The sequence below is a fragment of the Mobula birostris genome, chromosome 3 (assembly GCF_030028105.1).
Source record: "Mobula birostris isolate sMobBir1 chromosome 3, sMobBir1.hap1, whole genome shotgun sequence".
Classification (NCBI taxonomy): Eukaryota; Metazoa; Chordata; class Chondrichthyes; order Myliobatiformes; family Myliobatidae; genus Mobula; species Mobula birostris.
Window position 1 is genome coordinate 174,710,599 of NC_092372.1, and position 17,932 is coordinate 174,728,530.

The window sequence follows — 17,932 nt, forward strand, 5'->3', positions numbered from 1 at the left end:
AACTCCAAGTGAAATATAGCTGCTGTTGTGTCTTCTTTGTAATTGCATCAATATGATTATTCATTCCTGATCTTGGATGCAAGGCTGTGAGGCATTTGTACCCTCTCTCCGTGACAGTGCAGGTTTTTCTGCTCGGGTACTGTGTGTGAACTGGTGATTGTAAACAATCCTCTGCTGTTGTTAGTGACATGGAGAATCAAAGGGCAGATCAGATAGAGAATATAGGGATATAGGGAAATAAGGAAAACCTGAACATGGGATCAATAGAATTGATCCAGTGGTAACCAGCATGGGCCTGGTGAAGGGTCTCGGCCCAAAACGTCAGCTGTTTACTCCTTTCCATAGAGGCTGCCTGGCCCGCTGAATTCCTCCAGTATTTTGTGTGTGTTGCTTTGGATTTCCAGAATCTACAGATTTCCTCATGTTTGTGGGATTGATGGGCTAAATAGTCTCCTTCTGTGCTTGTTATATCAACACGCAGGCTGTGGCTCTCCCCTGGGAGTGGTGGGGGAGAATTATTCCCAAGAGTGGGAGTTTGTCATGTGGAATAAAGCAATACCTTGGATGATGGAGAGCAGGAGATTAGCGGTAGCGTTGTGTCCTGAGGACAGAGATTTGGTGAACTCCATCTTTGAGTCCTGATGAAGTGTCTTGGCCCAAAACGCCAACCACTTACTCATTTCCATTGCTGTTGCCTGGCCTACTGAGTTCCTCCAGCATGTCATGCGTGTTGCAGAGATTTGGTGAAAGTGGGCGGCAGTGATGCAGACAGTAGTGCTGCTGGCCGCTGCCTCATAGCACCAGTGGCTCATGTCCCAACCCAACCTCAGTGTTCTCTGCAGAGACTTTGCTTGTCCTCGCCGTGACTTTGTGGGATTTTTTTTTCCCCCAGCTGCTCTGGTTTCCTCCCATGTCCCACTGACATACTGGTAGGTTCATTACCCCTTAGGGAAGGTAAGTGGAAGGAATTTCAGGGTGAGGGTTCACAGACACATGAGAAAGAATGAGTTACAGGAAAAGAAGCGAGAGAACAGGATTGGTGACATTGCTCCAAGGACTGGGTAGGCTGAATGACCTTGCTCTTTGTCATGAGTAAAATCTATGTGAAGTACGTTGTAGGCCTGTTTCAAGGGATGGAGAGTTGGTGATACTGGCTGCTTTACTTTTATTTAGAGATACAGCACGGAAACAACCCTCCCTGCCCAACAAGTCCACACTGACCAATTAACCTACTAACCTGCCTGTCGTTGGAATGTGGGAGGAGACCAGAATGCCCAGAGGAAACCCAGATGGCCACAGGGAGAATGTACAAACTCCTTACAGTCAGCGGTGGGAAATGAACCCAGGCCGTTGGCGCTGTAATAGCGTTACATTAACCGCTACACTCCGGCAGAGGGAACGTATCTGGTCTATATGGTGAAGCTTGCCCTTGGTAGAGGAAGAATCAGAAGATGAGCTAAGGTTTGGCACCTAGAGGATGGCTGGGTCTGTCATGCTTTGTGGGGAAGAGAAGGCGGTAATGGAAATGTGTGAATTAAATGTGGCCAGAGCCGGAGGAAAGCAGAAATGAAGAGATAAGGAGTGCATAGTGGTTTAGTGAGAGGGAGGGGCAAAAATCATAATGAGATTCAAATATAACTACAAACTGGAGCTTTGAGATCAGCTAATTCATAAGAGAGGAATTTGTCATCTGCAGCAGAGTTTTAGACGAGATAAAGTTTACGGAAAGTGGAAGATGTTAAGGTTCCCAGGAGAACCATCGCATAGTTAAAACAGGAGATCAAGAAGACATCTGTGAGGGCTTTGGAGAGGGGCTGAAGAGGATTGAGGCAGTTGACATTGACAAAGATAGAAATAGCCAGAGATTATTATGGAAACGTGTGGGTCAAATGTTCTCCTCAACACCAAGCTGGTGGTTCAGGCAGTGAAAAGCCTGAACTATTGCTCGGAAGGGGAGATGAATTGCTGCCCACATAAGCAGTTTGTGCTGGGGCTGGAGGTGCTGTCTTGGCTCGTCACAATGTTTAAGTGTAGAAATCCGTGATTTGACAAGGACAAAGTCACGTGGTATTGGAGAGAGGGTTGTATGTCCTGAGGCTTTCAAGTGATGTTTCAAATATAAAAATAATTCCAGGATGAAGACAGTGAAGTGGGGTGAGGGCCAATCCCTCCCCCAAATTATTGTTCACCTTCCCACAAAAAAATGCCAGACTCTCCTCTCCTTGGGACAGAAGTAGATCCATCTCCATCTCCATGGGTTACCATTCCTCAAGTTGCTCTTGTACTCTCTCTGTAACACTTACATAACACATGGAACATGGCAGCACAGTACAGGTCCCTCGGGCCAAGATGTTGTGCCAACCTTTTAACCTACTCTACAAAGCCCTCCATTTTCTATCATCCACGTGCCTAAGAGATTCTTAAATGTCCCTAGTGTACCTGCCTCATCCACTCACCACTTTCTGTGTAAAAACAAAACTTACCTCTGACATCTCCCTCCACTTTCAAACAATCACCTTAAAATTATGCCCCCTCATAGAAAATAGAATGGTACAGCACAGTAAAGGGCCCAGTAAAAGGTCCTTCAGCCCACAATGTTGTACCAAACCAAATAAATTTGTAATCACAAACATGAGAAAATCTGCAGCTGCTGGGAATCCAAGCAACACACACAAAGCACTGAAGGAACCTAGCAGACCAGGCCACATCTATGGAAAAGAGTAAGTAGTCGACGTTTCAGGCTGAGATCTTCCATCAGGACTCCAGGCTGTGCATTCCAGGCACCCACCATTCTCTGCAAAAAAAAAAATGTTCCTCATATATTCTTTGAAATTACCTACTCTCACTTTAAATATATGTCCTCTGGTATTAAGGTATTTCAATGCTAGGGAAAAATACTGTGTGTCTACTCTATCTATGCCTCTCCTAATATTATAAATCTCTGTCAGATCTCCTCTCAGGCTCCGCTGCTCCAGAGAAAAACACTCAAGTTTGTCCAACCTCACATGTGCTCCAATCCAGGCAGCATCCTGGTAAAAGCCTCACATTAGCAATTTCCGCTCCAGAAAAAATTCATTGGCAGTGCTCTCAAGCTGTGCATCTTTTCATCAAGTCACCTCACATCCTCCTTTGCTCTAGTGAGAAAAGCCCTAACTCACTCAACCCATCCTTATAAAACATAGTCTCCAATCCAGGCTTTCTATTGCAACTCCAACACTGAGGTGTTTACATGGTTAATTTAGAAGAAAGACAAGCAGCCTATAATTGCAGCAAATTGGTATGTGAATACCTGTTTTCAAGTACGGCAAAGAGCTAACTCCAGGCCAGGTTTCCTCTGTTGGAGTTCCCAAAACCTGTAATTAAAAGAAAAAAAGCTGTAGTTCATCTATAATTATATCGTTCACACTTGATAAAACTGTGTAACGGTGCATGCTAGTTACATGAAAAGGTTTTGTTTCCAGTTCTGCCATATGCAGCTTTCCCCTGGTTTAATATTTAAATTGTCAGTAATTGCCACATTTTCCTCCAACTATTTACCAAAGTCACTGGGGCATTTTATTATATTAACAATGCTTTATAAATGCACGTTATAATTGAAGTTAAAAAATTTCAATACTTAGATGCTGCTATCAACTTGACTTTAGCATCAAATACAATTTCAACCAGCCAAAAATAGAAATATCGTTGTGATACTGTTATCTCTTCTTCTATTCTTTGTCCTGATCAAACTGAAGAGATGGAGTGACATTTAAGTCACTAAGTTGCTTGCACATTAATTCCCACACACTTACTCTGAAAGCATCTTCCAAATCTGCAAACTTTGGCACCGATGAGGTCAAGGGTAGCAGGTGAATGGGGACACCACCATCTGCAGGTTCCCCTCCAAATCATGCACCATTCTGACTGTGAAATGGATCATTGTTTTTCATTGGCCCTACTGTGAGAATATATTTACAAGGACTGCAGACATGCACTGCGGCCTCTCGAAAGGCAAATTGGGACAGATAATAAACGTTTTTCTTGCAGCAACTTTGGCATCATGAAAAATAAACAAGTAAAAAAATAATTGTCAAAAATTGAAATGTCCAGTAAAAGATTTTTGCCGGAGAATATCAGAACTTGTACCACTTTCAGTTACTCGTATACACTTGCTGGAAGCTGGCACCGGACAGTTAGGGGGTCAGCTACATAGCACTGATGAAGGATCAGCAACCAGACTTACTATTTCAAGCACTCTCATTTCAAAAAGTCCGGTGAAAGGCAAATGGATGCAAAATAAATAAATAGATAGAGTCTATATAGGATTATTGTAAGTTGTCAGAATACAAATTAAGGGTAAGGATTGAGGCAGAAAATATGCATTGTATACCATACTTCCATTCTTTTGCAGGATAGTGCATTTACCTCTAGAGAGAGCTGTTGAACAAATTTCCCAGCATAACATTCCCTCAACAATCATTCATTTTTACCTACAGAAACACTTTGAACTGTGGCAGTCCTGGAAAATCACTCTTCAGAATTAAACTGCAGACCCATTAGTACATCCACAAGGACAGACTTAAGAGAACTGCAGAATATAAACAAATCTAGTGTGTAACATTAGGGCACGGCAGTGGAACTTGAGGAGATTTGGTGTGTCACCAAAGACACATGCAAATTTCTACAGATTTACCATGGACCGCATTCTAACCGGCTGCTCCACTGTCTGGTGGAGGGGAGGGCTATTGCACGGGATCAAAATAAGCTGCAGAGAGTGGTAAACTTACTCAGCCCCACCATGGCACAAGCCTCCATAGTACCCAGGACATCTTTGAGGAACAATGCCTCAAAATAAGGAGCTGTCATCATTAAGGACCCCCATCACACAGGACATGCCTTGCTCTTATTGTGACCATCAGGAAGGAAAGACACGCTCAGTGATTCAGGAGCTACCCCTCTGCCATCCAATTTCTGAATGGTCATTGAACCCATGAATACCACCTCACTATTATTTTATTTTTATTTTTGCACTACTTATTTAATTTAACTAATATATATAGTAATTCTATTATTCTATTTTTCCTATTATTATGTATTGCATTGTGCTGCTGCCGCAAAGACAGCAAATTTCATGGCATATGCCGGTGATTTTAAATCTGATTCTGACCTTATGTTTCCCACAGTGGAAAAATGGAACAGACATGGTCTTTGTTTTTAATTTATTCTCTTCCTTCTGTTTTATTTGTTTTTAAATTCTTGTTTCATATTTATCTCATCCGTTAAATGAAGGGGCCATATGGCAGGGTGTATGCTCTGTAAAATTATTTTCATTTTTCAAGTCAAATTCTTTGATTAACTTTGGCATTTAGATCAGGAACCTCAACTCAATGCACTCTTCATGTCAAGGAGAGCTAAAGGATGGAAATAACTGGAACAGTGATGAAATAGGTCTAAGAAAATGGGAAATGGGTGAGGGGAAGTGCAGCATAGAGGGTAGAGGACAGAAGGGTAAGGGAGCAAAGAAGGCAATAGAGGGCCGGTGAATGGTAGAGAATAGGGTGTTAAAATAATTAGATGGACTAACTGAATGAATTAAGATTATTCATCCACATCATAAAGAATTATAGTATTAATGTTAGAATTTTATCATATCAATAATAAACACAAGAAATTCTGAAGATGCTGGAAATCCTGAGCAACACACACAAAATGCTGGAAGAACTCAGCAGGTCAGGCATCTATGGAAATGAATAAACAATTAGCCAAGTCCCTTCATCAGGATTGGAAAGGCAGCGAGAAGATGTCAGAATAAAAATAATCATATAAGTAAGTTTGCAGTGCCTAGGATAAATATGTCAGTATACAGGTCAATAACAATATGGAGTTGGTAAATTGATATTATCCTAACACAACACCCATAATATTAAATATAATTTAAGTGTAAATCAGTGGATCAAGGGTACAATGAGAGAAACTGTAATACTGTAATAAAACTATTCAGGGGGTGATTAGCAGTGTAAAGTTGACAGAGCCGCAACAAAGGCTTCTTTCTGATGCAGACTGGGACAGGACTCTTGAAAAATCACAGGCCAAAATCACAAGCAGGCTAAGCTTTTTAAAGTATATAAAAAATGAAAGAAATGAAAATGGATATAGGTCTGCTACAAAATGAAGACAGAGAAATAATAAAAGGGGACAAGGAGAGATGGCAGCTGAACCAAATGAGTATTTTGCATCAGTCTTCAATGTGGAAGCATTATCTTCAGTGTGCCAGATGCTGAAGGGTGCAAGGGAAGAGAAATGAGAGCAGTTACTATTATAAGGGAGAAGGTGCTCAAAAAGCTGAAAGACCTAAAGGTCTTTCACCCGTAAGTCACCCGGACCAGATGAACTGCATCCTAGAGTTGTGAAAGGGGTAGTGGTAGAGATTGTGGAGGCATTAGTAATGATCTTTCAAGAATCATTGGACTCTGGCATGGTTCCAGAGGACTGGAAAATTGCAAATGTCACTCCACACTTTAAGAAAGGAGGGAAGCAACAGAAAGGAAATTATTGATAAATTAGCCTGACCTCAGTGGTTGGGAAGATGTTAGAGTCAATTGCTAAGGATGAGGTGATAGAGTAGTTGGTGACACAGGACAAGACAGTACAAAGTCAGTATGGTTTCCTTAAGGGAATACTTTGAGAAGCTTACAAGTAGGATAGATAAAGGGGATGCAGTGGCTATTGTAGATTTGGATTTTCAGAAGGCCTTTAACAAGGTGCAACACGTGAGGCTGCTTACCAAGTTAAGAGCCCATGGTATTGCAGGAAACTTACTGCCATGGTTAGAGCATTGGCTGACCAGTAGGAGGCAGCGAGTGGGAATAAATGGATCCTTTTCTGGTTCTCTGCCAGTGACTAGTGGAGTTTCAAGGTCAGTGTTAGGACCACTTCTTTTTCAGCTGTATATCAATGATTTAGGTGATGGAATAGATGGCTTTGTTGCCAAGTTTGCTGATGATACAAAGATTGGAGGAGGGGCAGGTAGTGTTGAGGAAACAGGAAGGCTGCAGAAGGGCTTGGACCGATTAGGAGAATGGGCAAGAAATCGGCAAATGAAATACAATAGTGCAAAATGCATGGTTGTGCACTTTGGTAGAAGAAATAAATGTACAGACTATTTTCAAAACGGGAGAAAATCCAAAAATCTGAGATGCAAAGGGACTTGGGAGTCCTTGTGCAGAACATTCTAAATGTTAACTTGCAGTTAAAGAGTCGATGGGGAGGAAGGCAAATGCAATCTTACTATTCATTTCAAGACGTCTAGAATATATTTCCAGAGGTCCAGAATGTAAGAGCAGGGATGTGATGCAAAGGCTTTATAAGGGACTGATAAGGCCTCACCTTGAGTACTGTGAACAATTTTGGACTCCTTATCAAGGAAAAGATGTGCTGACATTGGAGAGGGTTCAGACGAGGTTCACAAGAATAATTCCAGGAATTAAAGGGTTATCATACGAGGAACGTTTGATGCCTCTGGGTCTTTACTCGCTAGAATTCAGAAGGATGAGGGAGGATCTCATTGAAACCTTTCAAATGTTGAAAGGCCTAGACAGAGTAGATGTGGAAAGGATGTGGGAGAGTCTAGGACAAGCGGGTACAGCCTCAAGATAAAGAAGCATCCATTTAAAGCAGAGATGTGGAGAAATTTCTTTAGCCATAGGGTGGTGAATTTGTGGAATTTGTTGCCACAGGCAGCTGTGGAGGCCAGGTTGTTGGGTGTACTTAAGGCAGAGATTGATAGGTTTTTGATTGGCCATGGCATCAAAGATTACAGGGAGAAGTCGGGCAAGTGGGGCTGAGGAGAGGTAAAAACAATCAGCTGTGATTAAATGGCGGAGCAGACTCGATGGGCCAAATGACCTAATTCTGCCCTATGTCTTATGGTCTATAGCTGAAGAAACTAGAAGGAAACTAACAATGAAACTGTCAGAGGATGGAGGAGCAGCATGTCAATAGAAAATCAAGAAAATCTGCAGATGCTGGAAATCCAAAGCAACACATAAAATGCTGGAGGAACCCAGTAAGCCAGGCAGCACCTATGGGAAAGAGTAAACAGTCGATGTTTCAGGCCGAGACCCTTCATCAGGGCCACGTCAATGCAATGCTGCTTTTAGACAGAAAGGCAAGTCAGCAAAGTGTGGGAGAATAAGCCCAACAGGAACAAGGGAAATGTAAAACATCAGTATTGTGCTGGCCACAGAAACACTTTCCTTTGCAAACCATTGATAAAGAATATGGTTCTAGGGAGATACACTGTTACAACACCACCCTGTGCATCTGTTTGAAACCACAACTAAAAGTGACAAATGTTTCTGGTTTGGCTGACTAAAGCTCATTGTGCATTATGTGGAACAACATACTTCATACCGCTGCACAGTGTGTGACTGTTGACACCAATCACAGGTTGTAATGCTCATTCCCCAATGCACCAAGAGTAAAGCAATGGAGAAACCGCACAGTTCTCATACACGTTAAAGGAAATAACAGAACGATGGTCTCCCTAGACTATAAAGCCTAATACCCTCTGCCAGTCAATTCCTTGAAACTACAGCGACTGCTGAAGAGTGAAACTGCAGCGACTGCTGAAGAGTGAAACTGCAGCGACTGCTGAAGAGTGAAAATGCAGCGAATGCTGAAGAGTGAAACTGCGGCGAATGCCGCAGCGAAACTGCCGTGAATGCCGCAGCGAAACTGCCGTGAATGCTGCAGTGAAACTGCAGTGAATGCTGAAGAGTGAAACTGCAGTGAATGCCGCAGTGAAACTGCAGTGAATGCTGAAGAGTGAAACTACAGCGAATGCTGAAGAGTGAAACTGCAGCGAATGCTGAAGAGTGAAACTGCAGCGACTGCTGAAGAGTGAAAATGCAGCGAATGCTGAAGAGTGAAACTGCAGTCAATGCCGAAGAGTGAAACTGCAGTGAATGCCACAGTGAAACTGCAGTGAATGCCACAGTGAAACTACAGTGAATGCCACAGTGAAACTACAGTGAATGCCACAGTGAAACTACAGCGAATGCTGAAGAGTGAAACTGCAGCGAATGCTGAAGAGTGAAACTGCAGCGACTGCTGAAGAGTGAAAATGCAGCGACTGCTGAAGAGTGAAAATGCGGCGAATGCTGAAGAGTGAAACTGCGGCGAATGCCACAGTGAAACTGCAGTGCATGCTGAAGAGTGAAACTGCAGTGCATGCTGAAGAGTGAAACTGCAGTGAATGCTGAAGAGTGAAACTGCAGTGAATGCCACAGTGAAACTACAGTGAATGCTGAAGAGTGAAACTGCAGTGAATGCTGAAGAGTGAAACTGCAGTGAATGCTGAAGAGTGAAGCTGCAGTGAATGCCACAGTGAAACTGCAGTGAATGCTGAAGAGTGAAACTGCAGTGAATGCTGAAGAGTGAAACTGCAGTGAATGCTGAAGAGTGAAACTGCAGTGAATGCCACAGTGAAACTGCAGTGAATGCTGAAGAGTGAAACTGCAGTGAATGCCGCAGTGAAGCTGCAGTGAATGCCGCAGTGAAACTGCAGTGAATGCCGAAGAGTGAAACTACAGTGAATGCCGAAGAGTGAAACTGCAGTGAATGCCACAGTGAAACTACAGCGAATGCTGAAGAGTGAAACTGCAGCGACTGCTGAAGAGTGAAAATGCGGCGAATGGTGAAGAGTGAAACTGCGGCGAATGCCGCAGCGAAACTGCCGCGAATGCCGCAGTGAAACTGCAGTGAATGCTGAAGAGTGAAACTGCAGTGAATGCCACAGTGAAACTGCAGTGAATGCTGAAGAGTGAAACTACAGTGAATGCTGAAGAGTGAAACTGCAGTGAATGCTGAAGAGTGAAACTACAGTGAATGCCGAAGAGTGAAACTACAGTGAATGCCACAGTGAAACTACAGCGAATGCTGAAGAGTGAAACTGCAGCGAATGCTGAAGAGTGAAACTGCAGCGAATGCTGAAGAGTGAAACTGCAGCGAATGCTGAAGAGTGAAACTGCAGCGACTGCTGAAGAGTGAAACTGCAGCGACTGCTGAAGAGTGAAACTGCAGTGAATGCTGAAGAGTGAAACTGCAGTGAATGCCGCAGTGAAACTGCAGTGAATGCCACAGTGAAACTGCAGCGACTGCTGAAGAGTGAAAATGCGGCGAATGCTGAAGAGTGAAACTGCGGCGAATGCCGCAGCGAAACTGCCGCGAATGCCGCAGTGAAACTGCAGTGAATGCTGAAGAGTGAAACTGCAGCGAATGCTGAAGAGTGAAACTGCAGCGAATGCTGAAGAGTGAAACTGCAGCGACTGCTGAAGAGTGAAACTGCAGCGACTGCTGAAGAGTGAAACTGCAGTGAATGCTGAAGAGTGAAACTGCAGTGAATGCCGCAGTGAAACTGCAGTGAATGCCACAGTGAAACTGCAGCGACTGCTGAAGAGTGAAAATGCGGCGAATGCTGAAGAGTGAAACTGCGGCGAATGCCGCAGCGAAACTGCCGCGAATGCCGCAGTGAAACTGCAGTGAATGCTGAAGAGTGAAACTGCAGTGAATGCTGAAGAGTGAAACTGCAGTGAATGCCACAGTGAAACTGCAGTGAATGCTGAAGAGTGAAACTACAGTGAATGCTGAAGAGTGAAACTGCAGTGAATGCCAAAGAGTGAAACTACAGTGAATGCCACAGTGAAACTACAGCGAATGCTGAAGAGTGAAACTGCAGCGAATGCTGAAGAGTGAAACTGCAGCGACTGCTGAAGAGTGAAACTGCAGCGACTGCTGAAGAGTGAAACTGCAGTGAATGCTGAAGAGTGAAACTACAGTGAATGCCACAGTGAAACTACAGCGAATGCTGAAGAGTGAAACTGCAGCGAATGCTGAAGAGTGAAACTGCAGCGACTGCTGAAGAGTGAAACTGCAGCGACTGCTGAAGAGTGAAACTGCAGTGAATGCTGAAGAGTGAAACTGCAGTGAATGCCGCAGTGAAACTGCCGCGAATGCCGCAGTGAAACTGCCGCGAATGCCGCAGTGAAACTGCCGCGAATGCCGCAGTGAAACTGCCGCGAATGCCGCAGTGAAACTGCCGCGAATGCCGAAGAGTGAAACTGCAGCGAATGCTGGAGTGAAACTGCAGCGACTGCTGAAGAGTGAAACTGCAGCGAATGCTGAAGAGTGAAACTGCGGTGAATGCCGCAGCGAAACTGCCGCGAATGCCGCAGTGAAACTGCAGTGAATGCTGAAGAGTGAAACTGCAGTGAATGCCACAGTGAAACTGCAGTGAATGCTGAAGAGTGAAACTACAGTGAATGCTGAAGAGTGAAACTGCAGTGAATGCCGAAGAGTGAAACTACAGTGAATGCCGAAGAGTGAAACTACAGTGAATGCCACAGTGAAACTACAGCGAATGCTGAAGAGTGAAACTGCAGCGAATGCTGAAGAGTGAAACTGCAGCGAATGCTGAAGAGTGAAACTGCAGCGACTGCTGAAGAGTGAAACTGCAGCGACTGCTGAAGAGTGAAACTGCAGTGAATGCTGAAGAGTGAAACTGCAGTGAATGCCGCAGTGAAACTGCAGTGAATGCCACAGTGAAACTGCAGCGACTGCTGAAGAGTGAAAATGCGGCGAATGCTGAAGAGTGAAACTGCGGCGAATGCCGCAGCGAAACTGCCGCGAATGCCGCAGTGAAACTGCAGCGAATGCTGAAGAGTGAAACTGCAGCGAATGCTGAAGAGTGAAACTGCAGCGACTGCTGAAGAGTGAAACTGCAGCGACTGCTGAAGAGTGAAACTGCAGCGACTGCTGAAGAGTGAAACTGCAGTGAATGCTGAAGAGTGAAACTGCAGTGAATGCCGCAGTGAAACTGCAGTGAATGCCACAGTGAAACTGCAGCGACTGCTGAAGAGTGAAAATGCGGCGAATGCTGAAGAGTGAAACTGCGGCGAATGCCGCAGCGAAACTGCCGCGAATGCCGCAGTGAAACTGCAGTGAATGCTGAAGAGTGAAACTGCAGTGAATGCTGAAGAGTGAAACTGCAGTGAATGCCACAGTGAAACTGCAGTGAATGCTGAAGAGTGAAACTACAGTGAATGCTGAAGAGTGAAACTGCAGTGAATGCCAAAGAGTGAAACTACAGTGAATGCCACAGTGAAACTACAGCGAATGCTGAAGAGTGAAACTGCAGCGAATGCTGAAGAGTGAAACTGCAGCGACTGCTGAAGAGTGAAACTGCAGCGACTGCTGAAGAGTGAAACTGCAGTGAATGCTGAAGAGTGAAACTGCAGTGAATGCCGCAGTGAAACTGCAGTGAATGCCGCAGTGAAACTGCCGCGAATGCCGCAGTGAAACTGCCGCGAATGCCGCAGTGAAACTGCCGCGAATGCCGCAGTGAAACTGCCGCGAATGCCGAAGAGTGAAACTGCAGCGAATGCCGAAGAGTGAAACTGCAGCGAATGCTGGAGTGAAACTGCAGCGACTGCTGAAGAGTGAAACTGCAGCGACTGCTGAAGAGTGAAACTGCAGCGAATGCTGAAGAGTGAAACTGCGGTGAATGCCGCAGCGAAACTGCCGCGAATGCCGCAGTGAAACTGCAGTGAATGCTGAAGAGTGAAACTGCAGTGAATGCCACAGTGAAACTACAGTGAATGCTGAAGAGTGAAACTGCAGTGAATGCTGAAGAGTGAAACAGCCGCGAATGCCGCAGTGAAACTGCAGTGAATGCTGAAGAGTGAAACTGCAGTGAATGCTGAAGAGTGAAACTGCCGCGAATGCCGCAGTGAAACTGCAGTGAATGCTGAAGAGTGAAACTGCAGCGAATGCTGACGAGTGAAACTGCAGCGACTGCTGAAGAGTGAAAATGCGGCGAATGCTGAAGAGTGAAACTGCGGCGAATGCTGAAGAGTGAAACTGCAGGGAATGCCGCAGTGAAACTGCAGTGAATGCTGAAGAGTGAAACTGCGGCGAATGCTGAAGAGTGAAACTGCGGCGAATGCTGAAGAGTGAAACTGCGGCGAATGCTGAAGAGTGAAACTGCAGTGAATGCCGCAGTGAAACTGCAGTGAATGCTGAAGAGTGAAACTACAGTGAATGCCGCAGTGAAACTGCAGTGAGTGCCGAAGAGTGAAACTGCGGTGAATGCCGAAGAGTGAAACTGCGGTGAATGCCGAAGAGTGAAACTGCGGTGAATGCCGCAGTGAAACTGCGGTGAATGCCGCAGTGAAACTGCAGAGACAAATAAAAAAGTGAATCAAGATTTTAAAATGGAAAGAGTTGACAGCAACTCATGATGAGATTTAGGAAATTCCTCACAATTGCAATTATAACCTCACACATTGCATAGTGACAACTTGGAATTACTGTCTCTTTGATCCTCAAAAGCTTCATGTAAGCTCTAGTGGCCCTGCAAAACTGCACTGTCAGCCAGTTCCACCCATTGCCTCCCCAGCCACCTTCCTATCATTCTAATCTGTTGCTTCTGGAAAGCTCAGTTCATGAAAAGAACTCGGGCTCCTTCATCTAGGAAAGTAATACACTGGGCCTCCACAATACTATCCAACACCAATCCATGTCCTCATAGTCTTCTTAAACCCAGTGGGACAATGACAAGAAGACTGGAAACATGGAGCAGGCTGTTCAGCCCTTTGGGCCTGATTCACCATTCAACACAATCCTGGAATAAAAATTATTTATTTCTATCCCTTTCCAAGTCTGTAAACCAATTCATGTCAATGTATTATCCCCAAATCTAATTTGTTTTAATTTTGCCCACTGATGTGTTGTGTGGAACCATATAACTTACTAATTTTGCCACAGACACATCCAGTCAGGTTCATGCTGGATCCTAACAGTGTGATCCTATGTGTGCCATTCATCCTCTCCTTAATTTCCTTGTAGCCCTGTAAACTACTCTCTCTCACATACCAGTCAAATACTCTTTTGCCACTTATCTAAACTATAAGGTAGTTTACAGTGGTGAACTGGCTACGAGCAGTTCTTTGGGATATGGAAGGAATATGAAGCATCCTGGAGAAATCTTAACCATTTGGTTAAGAAGATTAAAGGTCTTCTTATAGTCCATGTAGACCACATTCACTAATTCCCTCTTATCTATTCTTCTGGTAATATCCCCCAAAAACACCCATAGATTTACTTTCTAAACCTGATTCCCTTTAATTCCTCCTTCTCGCTTTACCTTTGAGTCCCTAACATACCTAGAAATTTATTTGTGTTCTACTTTGTGAGGACAGAAACAATGAGTACCATTTCTTTGTTCTTGATCAAAACTTTCACTATTTGTGATTGAATGGAATTTACATTTATTTTCATTAACCTTTTTCTTTTCCACATATTTATATAAACTTTTACAGACACTTTTATATTCCCTGCAAGTTTACTCTCATGTCTGTTTCCACCCTTAATCAATCCTTTTGTCCCAATTTACTGAATTATAAACCGCTTCTAATTCTTAGTTCTGCTACTTTTTCTGTCAGGTTTATTTGTTTTCTCATTTGGTGTAATAATATACCTGGTTTCCTAATGCTACCTCTATTTCTTTTGATACTATTTTGAACACCTTAATTTGATCAAGAATTCTACACAGCGTCTTATGAAATTATATTTAAAAATGCATTCAGCTCTCATCAAAAGCATCAATTTGTTGATGATACAACAGTGGCTGGCCTCTTCAACGATGACGATAAAACAGCATACAAAGAGGAGGTAGAGTGGCCGGTAGAATGATGTGAGCACAACAACTTGAGTCTCAACTTGGACAAGACCAAAGGGACGACTGTGGACTCTAGGAATGTGCGGGCTGACCACTCCTCATTGCACATATATGACTCCTCCTTGGAGAGAGTTAGAAGCACCAAGTTTCTGCCAGTGCACATAATGGACAATCTCACCTGGTCCCTCAAAACCAACTCCTTGGTCAAGAAAGTGCACCAGAGTTTCCACTTCCTTGGAAACTGAGGTGAATGAGGCTCCCCATTCCCTACCTCCCCCCTCTCCACCCCCGCCATATTCTAACCAATTTTTACTGGAGCACCATCTCGGGTGTCTTGACCAGCTGCATCACCATCTGGTACGGGATTTGTAAGGCATCTGACTGCCATTTCCTACAAAAGATTGTGGGGACTCCTGAGCGTCTCAGCAGTCCCTTTACCACCCATCAATGATGTGTATCAGGATCCATGTGTACGCAGTGCATTTCACATTGTCAATGATCACTCCCATCCGTTCCAGCACTCTCTTTGACCCCATTGTCAGGCAGGAGGTACCACAGCATTAGGACAAGATCTGACAGGATGAAAACTTCTTTCCCTAGGCTGTAAGACTACTGAACTCCCTGTCACCACCCAAGTCTCATTACACATTAAGCGCTGGAGTGTTATGCTGTTTACTTTTTAAACGTGTCATAAATGCACCTTATTATTTGTTCATTTACTAGAGGTAAGAATACTTTTGTGTTATGTGTATGAGTTAATTGTAATGTTTTGCACCTTTGTTTGGAGGAATGTTCTTTCATCTGGCGGTATACGTGTGTGCGGTTGAACAATAATAAACAGATCTTTAATATACAGTATTTCTGTTTTTGCACATTTTTAAAATCTATTCAATATATGTAATTGATTTATTTATTATTATTATTTCTCTCTCTCTACTAGATTATGTATTGTATTGAACTGCTGCTGCTAAGTTAACAAATTTCACGTCACATACCGGAGATAATAAACCTGAATCTGATTCTGATTCTGAATCATTACAGCACAGTTATTTTTTGAAAAGAACACAATCATTGATTGCTTTTGAAAAGCAGATTAAAAGATTTCTGCATTTTAAGAGAATTGAAGGGAAATGGGGATAGAGCAGGAAAATTACTTTCGATGTAAAGGATAATCTATGATTTTATTGAATCAAGGAGAAGGCTTAAGGGCTCAATGGCCTTACTCCTAACTCCTTTTTCTTCTGTTCCTTCTTTTTTCAAGTCAATGTTGATTGGCCTTTAATAAAGGAGCATTAATTCCATTTTGTGTTAGCTCTCCAGAAATTTATCAAGGAATGATGGTCCCTTATATGGCTCTCAAAATTACTTCCAATCAGATACTGTCAAACTTCATTTATAGTTGTCTCTTAATAACAACTCTGTGAAGGAAGGAGGGCACTCCCCAAAGGAAGGAGGAAAATATGTCATCTCTTGTTAATTTGATGCTCATTTGCCTCTAGGGCTAAATCAGATTTTCAATTAAATAACCTATTTGTATTTACATCATTCGAAAGTATCTGAAAAGCCACCCAATCATCTAATAGAACTTCAATATACTCATGAATCATCCTTTAAAATTTATATTCACGATTTCTGGATTAATCATTTTATTCTTTTCTGTATAAACAGTTGTTTAAATATTGTGCAACCAAGACGGAGCAGTTCTTTCTAACTTGTAACCAAATGTTTTTAAGGTACACCTAATTGAATCAATGAAAAGCTTTCAGAACTCTTTTCCTATGCAAATAATGATATGTTTTCTTAGCCAATTAACCCTAATAGGCTAGCATTAGGAAAGTGGTCTTTTTATAAGTTCAAGATTTAAGAGTGTTTAATGTCTTTTCAAGTACCCAACTGTAAGGATAATGAAATAATTGTTACTCCGGATCTGATGCAGTGCAAAAAAAACATTAATATAAAGAACACAAAAATAAGAAGAACACAATAATGAAAAGAACACAAAAAATATAAATACGTAAGATAGCTTATATAGGTAGATTGATTGTATGTCTATAAAGTGGTGTGAAGCAGAGGGGTACCTATACATAAGATGACTCTGACAGGAGATGATAAAGTAGTGGTGGTGTGGGGAGTGTGGAGGGGTGGGTTAGTGAGTGGAGGTGTTGATCAACCTTACTGCTTGGGCAAAGTAACTGTTTTTGAGTCTGGTGGTTCTGGCATGGATGCTACGTAGCTTCATCCCTATGGAAATGGGACAAGTAATATTACAAAATCATAAACTAATTAACCACCATGATTGCACTGACCATTGGCATATAGTCATGCAGGCCACAACATATACCTCTGTCAACACACACAAAATACTGGAGAGACTCAGCAGGTCAGACAGCAGGGTTCCCAGTCTGGGGTCCTAGACCCCCTTGCTTAATGGTATTGGTCAATGGCATAAAAAAGGTTGAGAACTCCCGGTCTAAGGAAATGAACAGTTGATGATTCAGGCTGGGATCTTGCATCAGAATTATTGAAGGGTCTTGGCCTAAGCTGCCAACTGTTCATTTCCTTCCATAGATGCTGCCTGAACTTCTGAGTTCCTCCAGCATTTTGTGCGTATTTTTCCAGACTTCCAGCATCGGAACTCTCACGTGTGTCACCTAGATTCTGGCTGCATGTTCTCCTGCAAACAAAGGTGATAGTTACACAAAATACTAACAGTAAACTATGGCATTTAATACTTGTGACTAGAAAAAAATTACTGTGTTGTTACTTGGAGCTCAACTAAAACAAGCTGGAAAAGAAATTTCTGATCAGCCACTGCTTTCACTGGAATTGGGGTTTGGTGTACAGGAAATCAATTGTCACTGCAACTGCCAGAATTTATTCAAGAAAACTTTAAAGAAAACCTTATATTTAAATTCAAGTTTAGAAACATCTGAAACAATGTTAAGAGCAATCAAGTTTTCAAGTCAGGAAATTAATCCCAGATGCCAGAACTGTTGAAAATAAAATGAAAATCTTCAACAACCATCACTAGGGGAGGGAGCAAGAGAATGAAAGAAAAAGTGTGAGCCAGAGTAAGGTAACAGATGTGACAATAAAACGGAAACTTAAGAAAACTAAATCAACTTGGTGAAAATAAATTGAATTTCAGACAGAAGATAAATTGCTCATTTAACAGTGGCATGAGATTAAAATGAAACAAATGACTCTGCCAACGAA

General features: G+C 42.9%; 1 protein-coding gene across 6 annotated transcripts in view; it reads right to left on the reverse strand.

Annotated features, from left to right (window-relative positions):
• The window catches only part of cdk14 (cyclin dependent kinase 14), a 633,043-nt gene that overhangs the window by 215,280 nt on the left and 399,831 nt on the right, over positions 1-17,932 (reverse strand). For 5 of the 6 annotated variants that reach the window (XR_011885468.1, XM_072253720.1, XM_072253724.1 and 2 more), the window contains one exon: positions 3,290-3,353. Coding sequence is in view for 5 of the 6 variants with exons in the window: in XM_072253720.1 (XP_072109821.1) it covers positions 3,290-3,353 (64 nt within the window). In the remaining variant the exon portion in view is untranslated. Of the gene's footprint in view, positions 1-2,693; positions 2,795-3,289; positions 3,354-17,932 lie in introns of those variants that run through there. The other variant, XM_072253725.1, reaches the window with a different exon arrangement.